Raw genomic sequence first — 18704 nt, 5'->3', positions numbered from 1 at the left:
CTGATAATCAGCAATGTTGAGCATCTTTTCATGTGCTTTTTGGCCATCTGTATGTCTTGTTTGGAGAAATGTCTGTTTTAGATCTTCTGTTCATTTTTCGATTGGGTTGTTTGTTTTGTTGTTGTATGAACTATATGTGTAATTGGGAAGTTAAGCCCTTGTTGGTCTCATCATTTGCAAATATTTTTTCCCATTCTGTAGGTTGTCTTTTTGTTTCATTTATGGTTTCCTTTGGTATGCCAAGGCTTGTAAGTTTGATTAGGTCCCATTTGTTTATTTTCATTTTGATTTCTATTGCATTAGGAGGCTGATCTAAAGAAATACTGATATGATTTATGTCAGAGAATATTTTACCCATGTTTTCTTCTGGGAGTTTTATGGTGCTAATGTCTAAAATGTTTAAGTCTTTAAGTCATTTTGAGTTTTTTTCTGTGTATGGTGAGAGGTTGTGTTCTAACTTTATTGATTTATATGTGGCTGTCCAACTTTCTCAACACTACTTAAAATTTTTTTTTCATTTTTATTTATTTATTGGACCATGCTAGGTCTTTCTTGTGGCATGTGGGATCTTTAGTTGCAGCATGCAAAGTCTTAGTTATGGCATGTGGGATCCAGTTCCCCTACTAGGAATTGAACCTGGGCCTGCTGCATTGGGAGCACAGAGTCTTAGTTGCTAGACCATCAGGAAATCCTCTAATATCACTGTCTTTTATCCCATCATATAGTCTTGCTTCCTTTGTTGACATTTAATTGACAGTAGATATGTGGGTTTATTTTTGGGCTCTCTGTTCTATTCCATTGATCCATATGTCTTTTTTTGGTGTCAATACCATGCTGTTTTGATTACTGTCCCTTTGTAGTATTATCTGAAGTCTAGGGTGGTTATGCTTCCTGCTTTGTTCTTTTTCTTCAGAATTGCTTTGGCAGTTCCAGGTGTTTTTTGGTTCCATATAAATTTTAGGATTACTTTTTCTAGTTCTGTGAAAAATATCATGGGAGTTTGATAGGGATCCAGCCATTGTCATAGAAAATGGCTGCCTATTTCTCTTTTCAATTTTGTTAATTTTTGCTTCCTATTTTGGGGACTCTGTTATTAGGTTCATATATGTTTATAATTATTTCATGCTTTTGCTGGATTAAACTTTTTATCAGTGTATAATGCCCTTCTTTTTCTGTTGTTACCTGTCTTGACTTAAAGTATGTTTTTTCCTGACAATTATATAGCCAGTTCAGCTCTATATTGATTACTGTTTTCATGGAATATCTTTTTCCAGACTCTACTTTCAACCTCTGCTTCTGCCTCTAAAGTGACTCTCTTATAGATAGATGATAGATGGATCATATGTTTTTTAATTTAGTTTTCCAATCTTCGCCTTTAATTGAAGAGGCTAACTCATTTACATTTAATTATTTACTTGTTTATTTTTGGCTTTGTTGGGTCTTCATTGCATGGACTTTTTCACTAGTTCAGGCAAGCAGAGGCTACTCTCTAGTTGTGGTGTCTGGGCTTCTCACTGCAGTGACTTCTCTTATTGCAGAGCACAGGCTCTAGGGTGCATGGGCTTCAGTAGTTGTGACTCTTGGGCTCTAGAGCACAGCGTCAGTAGTTGTGGCGCATGGGCTTAGTTGTCCTGCAGCATGTGGGATCTTCCCAGACCAGGGATCAAACCCATGTCTCCTGCCTGGCAGGTGGGTTCTTTACCACTGAGCTTTGTATTCTTGGGCTCCAAAATCACTGCAGATGGTGACTACAGTCATGAAATTAAGACACTTGCTCCTTGGAAGAGGGCTTTCCTGATAGCTCAGTTGGTAAAGAATCCACCTGCAATTCAGAAGACCCTGGTTTGATTACTGGGTTGGGAAGATTTGCTGGAGAAGGGATAGGCTACCCACTCCAGTATTCTTGGGCTTCCCTTGTGGCTCAGCTGGTAAAGAATCTGCATGCAATGTGGGAGACCTGGGTTTGATCCCTGGATTGGGAAGATCCCCTGGAGAAGGGAAAGGCTACCCACTCCAGTATTCTGGCCTGGAGAATTCCGTGGACTATACAGTCCATGGGGTTGCAAAGAGTCAGACACGATTGTGTAACTTTCACTTTCTTTTCCTTGGAAGAAAAACTATGACAAACAGACAACATATTAAAAAGCAGAGGCAGTCCTTTGCCAACAACAGTCCATCTAATCAAAGCTGTGGTTTTTCCAGTAGTCATGTATGGATGTGAGAGTTGGACCATGAAGACAGTTGAGTGGCGAAGAATTGATGCTTTTGAACTGTGGTGTTGGAGAAGACTTGAGAGTCCCTTGGACTGCAAGGAGATCAAACCAGTCCATCCTAAAGGAAATGAGTCCTGAATATTCATTGGAAGGACTGACGTTGAAGCTGAAGCTCCAGTACTTTGGCCACCTAATGGGAAAAACTGACTCATTGGAAAAGACCCTGATGTTGGGAAAGATTGAAGGCAGGAGGAGAAGGAGACAGAGGATGAGATGTTGGATGGCATTACTGCCTGGATAGACAGAAGTTTGAGCAAGCTCCAGGATATGGTGATGGACAGAGAAGCCTGGAGGACTACAGTCCATATAGTCCCTAGGTCGCAGAGTTGGATGCAACTGAAGTGACTTAGCACAAACATACAATATAGTGATTTCATATTCAAGTATATTAGGAAATGATCACCATAATAAGTCTGGTTAACGTCTGTACAAATGCCGTGTCTTTATGGGAACTGAGAGGTCCTTGGTGATTTTCTGTAATTATAAAATTATCAGAACCAATGTAACATTAGCATCACTGTGTTTTAGGATTTGCATTGAATTATAATATCTTAGTTGGAATAGACTGGTTTATTCTATAGTTTAGAAATGACTTAGAGAGGGTCAGTGTCTCTTGTTTAATGTCACTCAGTAAGTAACTAGTGGGCCTCAGGGGTTGGAAAAGTGAAAGTGTTAGACACTCAATCATGTCCCAGTCTTTGCAACTCCATGGACTGTAGCCTGCCAGGCTCTTATATCCATGGGATTCTCCAGGCAAGATACTGGAGTGGGTTGCCGTTCCCTTCTCCAGGGGATCTTCCTCACCCAGGAATCAAACCCAAGTCTCCTGCATTGTAGGCAGATTCTTTACTGTCTGAACCAGGGGTTGGAGGCCTTAGCTGAAATTGACTCATCATATAATTTTTCTTTCCAAAGTAGTAGGAACTTCGGATAACTTTCTATAATTATGCCTTAAAATAGTTTTCCTTGTCTATTCCATGAAGGGTTACTTGAGCAGTAACTTAACTCTTTCTGTGATACAGCTTTTCTATTAGTTATGCAACAGTTATTTCAGGTAAGCCTTGTCTATTCCATGAAGGGTTACTTGAGCAGTAACTTAACTCTTTCTGTGATACAGCTTTTCTATTAGTTATGCAACAGTTATTTCAGGTAAGCTTTCTCAGTTAATGTATCTAAACAACAACTTTTAAGTTTCAGTCCCCAGAACTTGTGGTCATCCTGCCAGTTGAATGATGGATAATTACAGAAAGGCATCAAAAACTTCTCTTGAAAAAATTCCAATTTCTGCTGAAGACGTTAGTTTGCAGAAGGAAAAGAATGATGTAAAGACATCAGTCTGGAGTAGATATTCTTTTAATTGTTAGTGATTTTAAATGTTTATTAAGTACGTAGCATTGTGGTAGTCATTGATGGTAAGGTTGCAAGGAAGGTAGAAGACATGATTAGAACTAGAAGTAGGAAATGGACTGATGTTTAATGATTTACTAAAAATTGTATGGAATATATTCTGAATGCTATTGTTTTCTGTATCAAACACTTAAATTTGTTAAAAATTCTCTGTATTTTCTTGTTAATAATTGGTTATTTAAGGTTAAAATCTCATTTAATACTCATTATTGCATTATAAAAATATAACCAGGAACTGGAAAGTCTGACATTTTTATTTGTTTCAACCATTTTTGCTGAATGTGCACTGGGAAGCAGTGAATCTTATTTTCAAAGCACTATGTTCTCAGAGAGAACTTCATTTCTAGGGACTATAGCTTTTTGGGGAGAATTTTATACTCTTGATGCATGCATGCTAAGTTGCTTTAGTTGTGTCCAATTCTTTGGACTACAGTCCTCCAGGCTCCTCTGTCCATGGGATTCTGCAGACAAGAATACTGGAGTGGGTTGCCATTTCCTTCTCTAGGGGATATTCCTGACCCAGGGATCAAACTTGAGTCTCCTGAATTGGCAGGTGGGTTCTTTACCACTAGTGCCAACTGAGAAGCCCGTATTGTTGATAGCTTAAAAGAAAAAGTTAAAAATAGCTATTTTGCTGTCAAATTACCTCAGCTTTTTTTTGGAAGCAAGAGGACATTTGCCACTTATATAAGAAAAAGTGGGGAAGATCAGAAAATAACTAAGGTATGTTTTTTAATAACACATTATTCCTATTAAAAATGTAAATATTGTTTCAGTTATGTGAAACAGATTGCTCACTTAAAGTGAAACCTGGCAATTTTTGAGTCTTTTAACTCCTCAGTTGCATTTATATATATTCAGCAGATTGATTTTTTAAAAAATCTTTGTAGCTTTTATTTATACATACAAACTTGATTTATAGAGGTTTTCAGTTCTTTTTTTCTTTTTGAGTAGAGGAATAGTGTGTCTAAAAAGTTTTATAAACAGAATTGTGGATCACTTTTGCTATATCAGGTCTTTATTGTTTAGACTTTTGTCAGTAAGAAAACGTCTACAAAATTATTAGAGTTATTACCATAGAATAGTAAAAGAAAATTTAAAATAATTTGGTTACTGGATAAGGTTAAGCTAGTAATTTAGAATAGAGCCCATTTTTATTTTTAAAATTAGGAACCTGCAGCAGTTTCTACAAGAAATTATATATGTTTGACAACTGTTTTGACAGGTATGTAAAAAAACTTTATCAAGAATAACAAAAGAAAAAGGTATTTAAATATCAAAAATCCAGGAGTAAAAACATTCTTTTATAGGTAAAAGTGCTATATTTCCAGCTTTTTACTGGAAAATAATGTTAGTCAAAAAGGAAATTAATGGTGAAAATCTAATATGGCTTTGGCTTAAGTTTTAATTAATTCCTTTAAATATTATCTTATAGAATAATTTAGAGACAGAGGGACAACCATGTGAGGACACAGGAGGGAAAAAGAAAAAGAATAATTTAAAAAGAAAAGCCTAGTAAAATTTTTTAAATTGAAATATATTTTATTTACAATATTAGTTTCAGGTGTGCAGCATAGTGATTCAGTGTTTTTAGAGCTTATACTCCATTGAAAGTTATCACAAGATAATGGCTGTAATTTCCTGTGCTATACAATACGTCCTTGTTGCTTATCTACCTAGTAGGTTTCTAAAATAAAAGATAATATTAATCTGAACAGAGATGAAGGCAGAGAACGTGGAGGACTGTACTACAACAGGAATTATAAAAGCTAGGTCCAAGTAGGTTTGTAGAATTAGTAATCCCAGATGGCTCAGTGGTAAAGAATCTGCCTGCCAGTGTAGGAGACCAGAAACTCAGGTTCAATTCCTGGGTGAGGAAGATTGCCTGGAGGAGGAAATGGCAACCCACTCCAATATTCTTGCCAGGAAAATCCCATGGACAGAGGAGCCTGGCAGGCTACAGTCTGTGGGGTCAAGTCAGACACGACTGAGCATGCACGCACACCAAATTGAATAAGATGTTTCAGAGAAGACCTAACTGGGTAAGTTTAATTTCTTTCTTTTTTTTGGAAGTATGCTTTGACATAAACATAGTTTGGAGTAAATGAATTGTGTTCTGATCTTTTGAATTTAGGTAGTATTTTTGTTTTAAAATGATGTATAGTTATTTGATTAGTGGTGTTTGACTGCCCAAATTTGTTATTTAATAAATTGACCAAGTAAAATCAAAAGTGCTACATGCGGTTTGCTTTTGGTGACTAATTTTATTTATGTTTTTAATCTTCGTTTAGAGGCATAAATTTAAGTATCAATTTAAGGCATATAGGACAAACTGAAAAGTAAAAAAAAAATCCTGATGTCCATAATACATAGTATACAAGTTATTTCTCCTATAGAGGGACTATAAAATGTAGTATTTTGATTTGTTTGTAGTTTGTACTCTGTGGTAAGAGTGTAATAGTTCTTTTAATGTTTTAGAAAAAAATTGGTTCTGACTTTTTGTTCATTATTACTATCTTTTTGTAAACATTATTATTCTTTTGGAGCAGTTTTAGTTTCACTGTAGAGTTGGGCAGAAAGTACATTGTTGTTGTTCAGTTGCTCAGTCACGTCCAACTCTTTGTGACCCCATGGACTGCAGCACACCAGGCTTCCTTGTCCTCCACCATCTTCTGGAACTTTCTGAAACTCATGTCCATTGGGTTGGTGACGCCATCCAACTGTAGTGCCCATGTAACTCCCTTCCCCCACATAGGAATAGCTTCCTCCCACTATCAACATCCCTGCACCAGAGTGGTACATTTGTTATAATCGATGAACCTACACTGACACATCATTATCATCCAAAGTCATAGTTTACCTTAGAGTTCAGTCTTAAAGATATCCATTCTTTGGCTTTTGACAAATGTATAATGACATATATCCACCATTATATCATACAGAATATTACTATCATTTTTAAACTCTGAGTTCCCATTGTTTTTTTAAAATTTTCTTACCTCAGAAGATTTTAGTAAACTCCTTTGTTCTTTGGAGATGGAAAAAGTCTGTTTACGTTGATTCCCCACTTTTAAAGGGTCAAGTTAGAAGTAGATTAATGACATAAACAGGTAGTGTTTAGTAGGAAAGTCATGTGGGAAAGATCTTACCACCTGTGTGTGTGTTTAGTCTCTAAGCCATGTCTGACTCTTTGCAGCCCCCTGGACTGCAGCATCCCAGGCTTCCCTGTCCTTCACTATCTTCCAGAGTTTGCTCACATTTATGTCTGTTGAGTTAATGATGCTATCTAACCATTTCATCCTCTGCCATTCCCTTCTTTTGCTGTAAGTCTTTCCCAGAATCAGAGTCTTTTCCAATTTGTTGTGTTATTTTTGCTCCATTTTCTTTTAGGTTAATTGTGGTACATCAGTTGCAAGTTTTATTTCCCTTTTAGTTGAAATGCTTAGTGTAAGACAGCGTTTTACTTCTAAAGTTCCCATGTTTTAATGTCATTTGCCAGAATTACATTAGAACCTCCTTTATGGGCATTTTGCTGTTATTTACTAAGTGGGCATTAACCCTTTCTCATATTGTTTTCAGAGTTTAAAATTTTTTATTTTTTACTATTCAGTTTTGAAAGTAAATTGTAAAAGCTTTTTTTAGGTCTAACCAATTTAAAAAAAATGGTTTTTGCATTTTAAATAACAGATTTTGTTTTTTTTTTTTTTTGTTTTTTTCTTAACCCAATAGTTTGCTTGCCTAAACTGGATTTGAAGTAATTCAAACTACTGGAGATCTGCCACATTACAATATCATAGAAAGAAGCAGGTTTTCAAATAATGGAAGAGTCTAAGACCTCTGAAAATGAAAATCATGAACCAAAGAAGAATGCTTGGGCTCTTTCTGAAGAAAGCAAAGCAGTTAAAGTTATAACTAATCAAACTTTGAAAGCTAAAAATGATAAATCCATAAAAGAAATTGGGACCAACTCTCCAAATAGGAATAGTAGTAAAAAAAATAAGCAAAATGATATTTGTATAGAAAAAACAGAAGTTAAATCATGTAAAGTAAATGCTGCCAGTGTTCCAGGTAAAGATCTGGGATTAGTCCTTCGAGATCAAAGTCACTGCAAAGCAAAAAAATCACCTAATTCACCAGCGAAAGCAGAAAAGTTACCTGTTTCTCAGGCAAAAGTAGAAAGAGCACCCAGTTTACAGGCAAAAACAGAAAAACCATCAAAGTCACCTAATTCACCAGTGAAAACAGAAAAGACACCCAGTTTACAAGCAATAGTAGCAGAAAAGACACTTAATTCACAGAGGAAAGCAGAAAAAGCACCTGGTTCTCAGATGAAATCAGAAAAGGTACCCAGCCTGCCAGCAGAAGCTGAGAAGTTACCCAATTTACTGTTGAAAGAAAACATGAGACAGACAGAATTACAGCACAGTGGAAAAAAAACTCCAAGTTCCTTTACTTCTCTGGATAAAGGGAATATTGGTGTTGCAGAAGAAGGAAAATCTTTAATGGAAAACGCACAACGATCTCAGAAGCAGCAAATGTGTACAGATAATACTGGTGATTCTGATGATAGTGCTTCAGGAACTGAAGACATATCAGATGATTTGAGTAAGTAAAACTTAGGTTATCCCACAAGTCACATTTTTGGAGAGATTTTTTAATATTAATGTTCTTTCAATTTTTTCCTAGTTTAACAATTTTAACTATGAAAAAGACATTCTTTAGATGGAAACACATTTATTATGATAGGACAAAGCTTGTGAAAATACGAATTTAGTGGCTTCTGTAGCTGGTACACACACAGATACATACTCTTTTTAAATGGTCCTGGTAATAGAATGCCCATTCATTAACCAAATACGTATGCATGTATTGAGTTCCTATTACATGTCGTTCAGGTATTTACAATGGAAAACCAAAAGAACACAGCCCCAGGTCTCAAGGAAGCTTCTAGTTAAGTGAAGGTATTACAGATAAGTAAGGTGGTAATTTAGTTTAGTGCCAAAAACTTAGAATTGAGAAAGTACATGATTTAATTGAGGTATTTAGACTTTTGGGGCTTCCTGGTGGCTCAGTGGTAAAGAATCTGCCTGCCAATGCAGGAGGGTTCATTGCGTGGGTTGGAAAGATCCCCTGGAGGAGGAAATGATAACTGACTCCAGTATTCTTGCCTGGAAAATCCCATGGACAGAGGAGCCTGGCAGGCTGTTACAGTTCATGGGGTGGTAAAAGAGTCGGATACAACTTAGTAACTAAACATCAACAACATTTAGACTTTGGGTTGAGAAAAGGCGTGATGCAAATGTGAGACTGCAAGTGTGACCGAGATTCATTATGACCGAAACACGGACTTGAGGAGGAATGTGGCAAAAGATGGAGCTGAAAAAGGCACACAAGAATTAGAGAGTAAGGGGCCTTTAGGATATGATAGGACTTTATGAGTGTTCTGAGAAGCCACACATATATGTGTGTGTCTCTTTTTGGGGATACAATGCAGCAAAAAATGACAGTAACAAAACTGGAAAAAGAAATTTGTTAGGACACTGTTGGAATTTACTTGAGAACTATCTGTGAAAAATTAATTTTCTAATGGGATCTTGATATTAGCTTTAATTAATTGCTTATAAATATTGTCCATGTCTCTTGAGTAATCTTAATTTTGTTGAAATTAATGAATTTTCCCTGGCAGTCTTTTTTCCTGATGTTTCTGTAGCTAAAAGAGTAAAACCTTTTCTTGATGTATAAATACAAAAAGCTATTTTTAAGTCATTATTTATCACTCTTTGAGAAATGCTAATAAAGAGTTCAGAAATAACTTCTTTTTGTTTCTAGTGGTACACAGATAATGGTTTATTGACCTTTTTTTTTAATTTAGTAGAGATACCTGTATGTATGTAAAAAAAATATTAATGCTTATAGATATGGCTTAGGACAAGGCCCCAAAAAGTAAGTCAAATTAAAGACAATATCAAATAAATAATAGTACTTGAAGTTTTTGGATATGGCAAATTAAACATGATAGTATGTGACTAAAGTTGGGAAATACCAGTGTATGAGATCACTTACAAGGGTCTGATCACTTTAATTAGTTAAAGCTATGATTTAAAGATTGTTTTTTTTTAAAGGTGACAGAATAAAGTGACAGAGTGAGGTAGTTAAGCTAGTGAGGTCTGGAGTAAAATTTCATAGGTTTTGAATCTTATCTTCCTCACTTAAGAGCTTTATGATCTTGGATAAGCTGCCTATCCTTTACAACATATCTTCAGTTTCCTCATTTTTTAAAAAAGTGGAAGTGCTGCTGCCTTTGTTATAAAGGTTAAGTGAAATAATTCATAGACTGTTTCATGTAGTCCTTGACACAGTAGGCACAATGGCAGTGACTATCCTTTGTTATTATTATTTCTCCAATTAAGTGTAGTTTTGTTGTTTGTTAATGTGGAGAACAAGTTGAACTAGCTTAAGGAAGATAGTAGACCAAGTCTAGGTCCTTTTGGGAGACTTGTTTTAACAAAGTAATGAGTTAGAGTAATCATTTAACAAATAAGGGCTTATTTTAAAGAATTCTCTTCAATATGTGTAATATTGGCCTTGATACCTAGTTATATAGCACTTTTTTCTATTTTGTAAATTAAATTTTTACATAGATTTCCTCTTTGTAAATTAAATAGAATAAAATCTCTTTGTCTGGGTCATTGTCTATTTGGACTTAACATAGTTTATAAACTTTTGGTTAATCTCAGGCCCACCTGATTAGTGAATTAATTTTCATTAGGTCCAACTTTGTCTTCTGTGTAGCACTTACACAGTTTCTCCTTTTGCCATTCATAAATTAAAAAAATATTTTGAGTGATATCTGCTATGTGCCAGTTACTGATCTAGTTGCTGAGAATATAACAATGAACAAAACAGGTAATATTACACTTATGGAGTTAATATTCTAGTGGGAGGAAATAGATGACAAACATAGTAAGTAACAGAAGTATATAATAAGTTAGATAGTGATGAATATTATAAATAAAACAGAAAAGGTCATAAAGAATGAAAGAATGATTCTGCTGTGTCTGGTGGTGGTGTTTCACATTTAAATTGTCACTGAGAAGGTGACATTAGAGCAAATATTTGAAGATAAGAGCTGAGAGAGTGCGCCTGGTAAATATTTGAAGGGAGAATATTCTAGATCTGGGCTTCTCAAACTTTAATGTTTGTAGGAATCACCTGGGAAGTATATTAAAATTCAGATTCTTGGGCTCCATTCTCTGGGATTTTTTATTTAGAAAGTTAAGAGTCTGATGATGCTGGATTTCTAACAAGCTCCTGAATGAAACTGCTGCTGGTGGTGGTCAGGATCATGCTTTTGGCAGCAGAACCTATTAGTAACTCATCTTTTTACATTTCACTTATACCACCCTTCCTTGTGTTTGCAACATAGCAGCCAGAATGGTCCTGTTAAAATTATTCAGATTGTGTTAACTGCTATTCAGAATGTTTCAGTGGTTTTCAATATATCAGAGTAAAAGCTAGTGTCCTTGCTGTGACCTTGTGATTTTCAACACTTCCCCCTGCTTCTCTGCTCTCATTTATCTACTTCTTATCCTTTTTCTCTGTTCCAACAGCATGATTTCCTTGCAGTTCCTCAAATGTGAAGGCAAGTGGTCACCTGACATCTTTTGTATTTGCTTTTTTCTTTGCCTGGAACACCCTTCCAGATGAGCATATGGCTAGTGTCTTACCTCCTTCACCATCTCATTGAGCCCTTTGCTGGGTTGCTTATCTAAAATTTATAACCCTTACCTCTACTTCTGGCACTCCTTATTCCTTGTTTCATTTAAATTTTTCTCCAAAGTTCTTATTATCATGTCATATTTAAAGTTTCTCCCATTTACCTTTTTATGTTTTGAGATACAATTCATTTTGCCATTTAAAAATATACAATTTAGTGTTTTATAGTGTATTTATAAAATTGTGTAGACGTTCAGTTCAGTCGCTCAGTCGTGTCCGACTCTTTGCGACCCTATGAATCACAGCACGCCAGGCCTCCCTGTCCATCACCAACTCCCAGAGTTCACTCAAACTCATGTCCATTGAGTCGGTGATGCCATCCAGCCATCTCATTCTCTGTCGTCCCCTTCTCCTCCCACCCCCAATCCCTCCTAGCATCAGACTCTTTTCCAGCGAATGAACTCGTCACATGAGGTGGCCAAAGTATTGCAGTTTCAGCTTTAGCATCAGACCTTCCAATGAACACCCAGGATTGATCTCCTTTAGAATGGACTGATTGGATCTCCTCACAGTCCAAGGGACTCTCAAGTGTCTTCTCTAGCACCACAGTTCAAAAGCATCAGTTCTTTGGCGATCAGCTTTCTTCACAGTCCAACTTTTATATCCATTCATGACCACGGGAAAAACCATAGCCTTGACTAGACGGACCTTGGCTGCAGAGTAATGTCTCTACTTTTTAATATGCTATCTAGGTTGGTCATAACTTTCCTTCCAAGGAGTAAGCGTCTTTTAATTTCCTGGCTGCCATCAGGAAAAGGAGTACGTCAAGGTTGTAAATTTGTCACCCTGTTTATTTAACTTATATGCAGAGTATATCATGAGGAACGCTGGGCTGGAAGAAGCACAAGCTGGAATCAAGATTGCCAGGAGAAATATCAATAACCTCAGATATGCAGATGACACCACCCTTATGGCAGAAAGTGAAGAGGAACTCAAAGGCCTCTTGATGAAAGTGAAAGAGGAGAGTGAAAAGGCTTGACGCTCAACATTCAGAAAACAAAGATCATGGCATCTGGTCCCATCACTTCATGGGAAATAGATGGGGAAACAGTGGAAACAGTGTCAGACTTTATTTTTTTAGGCTCCAAAATCACTGCAGATGCTGATTGCAGCCAGGAAATTCAGTTCAGTTCAGTTCAGTTGCTCAGTCGTGTCCGACTCTCTGCGACCCCATGAATCACAGCACGCCAGGCCTCCCTGTCCATCACCAACTCCAGGAGTTCACCCAAACTCATGTCCATAGAGTCGGTGATGCCATCCAGCCATCTCATTCTCTGTCGTCCCCTTCTCCTCCCGCCCCCAACCTTTCCCAGCATCAGAGTCTTTTCCAGTGAGTCAACTCGTCGCATGAGGTGGCCAAAGTATTGGAGTTTCAGCTTAGCATCAGTCCTTCCAATGAACACCCAGGATTGATCTCCTTTAGGATGGACTGGTTGGATCTCCTTGCAGTCCAAGGGACTCTCAAGAGTCTTCTCCAACACCACAGTTGAAAAGCATCAATTCTTCGGCGATCAGCTTTCTTCACAGTCCAACTCTCACATCCATACATGACCACAGGAAAAACCATAGCCTTGACTAGACAGACCTTGGTTGGCAAAGTAATGTCCTGCTTTTTAATATACTATCAAGGTTGGTCATAACTTTCCTTCCAAGGAGTAAGCATCTTTTAATTTCATGGCTGCAATCAGCATCTGAAGTAATTTTGAGCCCCCAAAAATAAAGTCTGACACTGTCTCCACTGTTTTTCCATCTATTTCCCATGAAGTGATGGGACCAGATGCCATGATCTTCGTTTTCTGAATGTTGAGCTTCAAGCCAACCTTTTCACTCTCCTCTTCCACTTTCATCAAGAGGCCTTTGAGTTCCTCTTCACTTTCTGCCGTAAAGGTGGTGTCATCTGCATATCTGAGGTTATTGATATTTCTCCCAGCAATCTTGATTCCAGCTTGTGCTTCTTCCAGCCCAGCGTTCCTCATGATGTACTCTGCATATAAGTTAAGCACGTTGACAATATACAGCCTTGATGTACTCCTTTTCCTATTTGGAACCAGTCTGTTGTTCCATGTACAGTTCTGATGCTTCCTGACCTGCATACAGGTTTCTTAAGAGGCAGGTCAGGTGGTCTGGGCCAGGAAATTACCACTGTCTAAATCTTGAATATTTTCACCACCTCTAAAAGAAATTCCATACTCATTAGCAGTCACTACTCATTGTCCTGTCCGCCTAGGTACTGCCAACCACTAATATCTGTCTCTGTAGATTGATTGCCTCTTTTATATGAACAAAATCATGAAGCATGTGGCCTTTTGTGTTTGACTTCTTTCACTTAGTATATTTTAAGATTCCTTCATTGTAGTAGGTATTGGTATATCATTCTTTCTCATTGCTAAGTAATACTCCAGTTGTGCCCTTGTTGTGGTAGGAGACACATCACCTCCAGAGGCACACTGTTTTTGTTCAAAAAGTTAGTGCTATCAGAAGAAAGAACCGACTTTCAGGGTTCTTGTAGATGGCATGTAGAGTGACTTTAGAGGGCAGTGGGGAGAGGTTTATTGATTATCTATGAGCATTTACTTTTAAAAATGATATTAGATTTGTCCAAGTCAATTTATTTAACACACTATTATTGTCATCTCTGGTCTAGGCATTGTATTAAAATCTGAAGGTATGAAAGTGAATACGACCTGGTCATTAGCATCAAGGAATTCATTATCTAATGTAACATGTGGATAAATGAATACAAATTACATTACTGTGAAAATGTGAGATAATAGAGAGTGCTCGGAGAATATAAATATCAGACTGTCTTCTGAAACAGGTGATGCTTAAGCTGAATTTTGCAAGACAGGTAAACAGTACTAGTTGAAGTGGGACAGGCCTTGATAGTAGAGGAAACAGAACATGTAAAGGCATTGATCCTTGGAGCCGCAGTGATCCATTCTAACACATTTGTTATGAATGAAGTGAAAAGTGTTAGAGCAGGATATAAGGTTGGAGATAAAGACTACTTAGCTCTTTTTAAAAAAAAATAATTTTTTTTTTCCATTTTAAGTCTTTATTGAATTTGTTACAGTATTGCTTCTGTTTTATGCTTTGGCTTTTTGGCCATGAGGCATGTGGGATCTTAGTTCCCCAACCAGAGATTGAACCCACACACCCTGCATTGGAAAGTGAAGTCTTAAGCACTGGACCATCAGGGGAGCCCCAGCTCTGTTTTTGAGGTCTTGGCTTAAAATCTCAGAAAAGCCTTCCCTGAAAGTTTATCTCCTTCTCCATTTTTTTTTTTTCCTTTATAGCATTTGCACAACTTGGAATTATTGTATTGGAATTGAATTATTGTATTGAATTGGAATTATTGTTGACTGCCTGCAAGAGGACAAGTACTGTGTGTTGTGTCTTAGAGAATTTAAAACTTTATTCTGAACTTTATGAGAGCCCCTTAGGTGTTTTAAACATGAGAGTTAATATGATTCAATTTGTATTTTAAAATATCACAGTGGTGGAGCATGCATTATTGCATGTTGGAACCTACTATATTTCAAGTATATATTGATAGGTGCTAGAAATGCATGGATTGAAAGCACATAGTCTGTGCCTTAAAGAGATTACAATCTAGCTAGGAGAAACAAAGAAAAAATATTGATGTGGTTGAAATATCTATTGAGTTCAGTGAAAGCAAAGAAGAAGGACCCTCATAGATTTGTGGATTTGTGGTCTGGAGTATATAGGTTCTTTTTGCTCCTACTTTATAGTGATAAAGTCACTAAAGTGACTTTAATTCAGTGAGTCACCTTTGGGATTTAAAGTAGCTTTATATTTACTTTGGAGATTCTGCAAGATAGTATGATATATTAGCCTTGTATAGTGAGTCTTGGTTATACTTGTCTTTTTGATATAGGTAGGTCAGAAGAAGATCGGCATTTGACCCATGAAGTAGTTTTTTGTGTGTGAATTTTGATATCATGTGTATCTTTTACTTAATATTTTATGTAGGTATACCAATTTGCACTACCAAGGAAAAATATTTTTTCTGTATGCGTATACATTGAATGTCTGTTTTTCATTAAAATTTTTTTAATTTACCAATTCTGTTGATGGTAACTAAGTGATTGCTTCCTTTTCTAGGTAAAATGAAGAGTGATGAATCTAATAAAGAAAATTCTTCAGAGATGGACTATTTAGAAAATGCCACTGTGATAGATGAATCTACATTGACACCTGAGCAGAGGCTAGGCTTGAAACAAGCAGAAGAACGCTTAGAAAGAGATCACATCTTTCGACTTGAAAAAGTATACTATATTGTTTTAGTTTTTTTCAGGAAAATGCATGTTCAACCAAGTACAGCTCTTTTGATTTTTCTTACAGTATTCCTTAGGCAGAGATATCACTCATTTTCCCTTCCTTCCCTCTTTCTTTTCTTCTTTTCTCCCTCTCTTTCACTCCATTTGTTCAGCTGATCCTTTCATCTGTGAGTCTTGACTTCATTCTTTCATCCCAGGGCTTGACAAGCTATGGCTTATCACCTTGTTTTTGTTTTCTAAAATTGTGATAAAATACCTCATGTTTTTATAAACAATTTTATTGGAACACAGCCATGTCATCCTTATTATCTATGGCTGGCTGCTTTCTTGCTCCTGTGGCAGAGTTGAGTTTTGAATACTTGCTGCAGAGTATTTGGATCACTAGGCATAAAATATCTACTGTTTACCAAAAGCATAAAATATTTACTGAAATATTATGTTGTCCCTTTACAAAAAGTGTGCTGACCCTTGATTTACTCATTTATCAAATAGATATGGAGAGCTTGTTACATTCTAGGTACTGTGCCAAACACTGGGGATATATTGGTGAATATGGCACAGTTTCTGCCCATTAGAAGTTAACAGTCTGTTTGGAGTGCCAAATAGCAAATACTACAGGAGATACTAAACTTTCTCCCTTCCCCGTAGGTTTTCTCTTTCTCTTTTCTCCCATATTTACTGAGTATCTTCTATGTGTGAGGAACTGTACTAGCCATTGGTATCTTGTTCCTAAGTACTTATTAATTTCCTGATCTAGAAACACACATTCCCAGCCTTAACAGCAAAAACACTGCTAGATGTTGAAGGAAAGAACCATAAATCATTTTGTTCTTAAATAGAAACTTGGGATATTTGTGAGTATGCATACAGGGAAATATTAGGTTGGTGCAAAAGTAAGGATGGTTTTAGACCCTGAATTTTAAATCATTATAACTAGACTCAGACACATCTTTATTAATCAAAATAGGAACCATTATAATCAACACATTTTTGCCAGTGAGAAATTTGTTTATTCCTGTAGCATAAAAATACATGCTTGATTCAGTGAACTCTTGGAAAGCATTTTCTGCATCCTGTGGAAGCATTTTCCCTGTAATGATTTCTCCAGGATTCAGAACACTGTAGTGGATCAGACTGGCAGCAGACCACCAGTGACCATGACCTTTTTTGGTGCAAGTTTGACTTTGGGAAGTGCTTTGGAGCTTCTTCTTGGTCTAGCCACTGAGCTGGTCATTGCTAGTTGTGTAAAATCCACTTTTCATCACGCATCAACTTCTCCTGTAGTTATAAGTGGATCAGCTTTGACGATCCTCTCAGTTGGTCATTGTCACCTTCCGATGGCCAGCCATTATGCTCCTCATCTTCAAGGCTCCCATTTCCTTTACAAAACTTCTCGAGCCACCACTGCACTAAACCTTCATTAGCAGTTCCTGGCCAAATGCATTGTTGATGTTTCAAGTTGTCTCTGCTGCTTTATAACTCATTTTTAACTCAAGAAAATCGTTGGAATTTACTTTTTGTCTAACATCGTTTCCATAGTCTAAAATACATATAAAATAAACAGCAGGTAATAATTCATTAGCAAAAAACATAAAGCAAGAAATGGGCATTCAAATGATGTATAAAATAACATTTATTTAAGAATATATTCCAATATCAAATGGCAAATTTCAACAATGCAGACTTGCAATTACTTTTGTACCAACCTAATATAATAAATAGGTCATCATTTCTGATAAATAAGGAAGGAAAGAAAGAAATGGTGTGATTTTGTATAACTTAGAAAAAAGGTCATATCTAAATTGAAGAAGGCAATCCTGAGTCATTAGTAAAACTTATGACAAAGTAGGTATCCTGTGAAAGTAGGAAGGAATATCAAAGAGTACATAAAATAGGAAAGAGTTTGGCTTATATAGTTTCACACAATCCTAGTTACAAGGAAGTCTTTTTTTCAATTTGCTGTTTTACATAGTTCTGTCTTCTCACTTTCTCTTTCCTAAATCTGGAATTAGTCTGGATCTGTGCATTATCAGGATAAATGTTGAGTACTTGTGTGCCATGATCTGGTGATAAAAAGTTAGAATTGGGGCATACATGGCTTCATTATACTGCTTTTCTAGGGTTTCTTTTAGAGAAAGACATGTAAGCAAATAATAATAGTAGTAACAATATTGTTTGAAAATGGGATCCCAACTTGAGTTGGGGTATAGTGGCATAAATTTGGGAATGCTTTATAAGAAAGTGACATTGGAGCTGAGTTTGCAGAAATGGCTAGGAGTTGAGTAGGTGGGTTGGAGAATGGTGGTGTAGGTAAATTGTATGACATGTATAAAGGAAAGGTGAAATGTGTTTTCAAGAAATATAAGCGAGGGGACTAGATGTGGAAATGTGTAGTATATGAACTAGGAAAAGTAACTTGTTGGGAAAAGGAAGAAGTTGGGGTGGAATGGATATTTGATAGTAGTAGGAAAGAAGGGCCTGAGGTAAAAGAAATCTTGAGAGCATGTAAAACATATTGTTGTTGAATTTAAATACTAATGATGTAAAATCAGTGTGCCAGTACCAGCATAGATGTCTATAAACTCTTCTTTTTCTGACACCTTTTTGGTTTTCATGCCCTCCAAAACCTCTTGTTTTCAATCCATTATATTCTTAAAACTTTTCTTTACCAATTTTAAATACTCATTAAGAATATTCTTACCAGCTTGTTTTAGATTGCATCAGGTATTTGGTTCACAGTTTACTTATGGATTATCTAAATGGAGAGTAAAGACAGAGACTTATTAACCTGTAGCAAGAAAGAATAAACCCAGACTGTTAGATCAGGGTCCCCAACATCCGAGATCTAATACCTGATTATCTGAGGTGAAGCTGATGCAATAGTAATAGAAATAAAGTGAGCAATATATGTAATGTGCTTGAATCATCCCCAAACCATCTTGCCCCA

At 36.5% G+C, this 18704-nt stretch overlaps 1 protein-coding gene across 9 annotated transcripts in view; it reads left to right on the top strand.

Moving 5' to 3' along the window:
* TUT4 (terminal uridylyl transferase 4) overlaps window positions 1-18704 on the top strand; it is a 162073-nt gene that overhangs the window by 25300 nt on the left and 118069 nt on the right. For all 9 annotated transcript variants that reach the window (XM_088835298.1, XM_088835297.1, XM_088835300.1 and 6 more), the window contains exons 2-3: window positions 7410-8285; window positions 15582-15745. In XM_088835298.1, coding sequence (XP_088691424.1) covers window positions 7499-8285; window positions 15582-15745 — 951 coding nt within the window. In that variant the 5' untranslated portion in view covers window positions 7410-7498. The remainder of the gene's footprint in view (window positions 1-7409; window positions 8286-15581; window positions 15746-18704) is intronic.

Source organism: Moschus berezovskii, chromosome 4 (genome assembly GCF_049115385.1).
Source record: "Moschus berezovskii isolate FMDL1 chromosome 4, NW_MosBer_1.0, whole genome shotgun sequence".
Taxonomy (NCBI): Eukaryota; Metazoa; Chordata; class Mammalia; order Artiodactyla; family Moschidae; genus Moschus; species Moschus berezovskii.
This window is presented reverse-complemented; position numbering and strand designations above follow the sequence as displayed.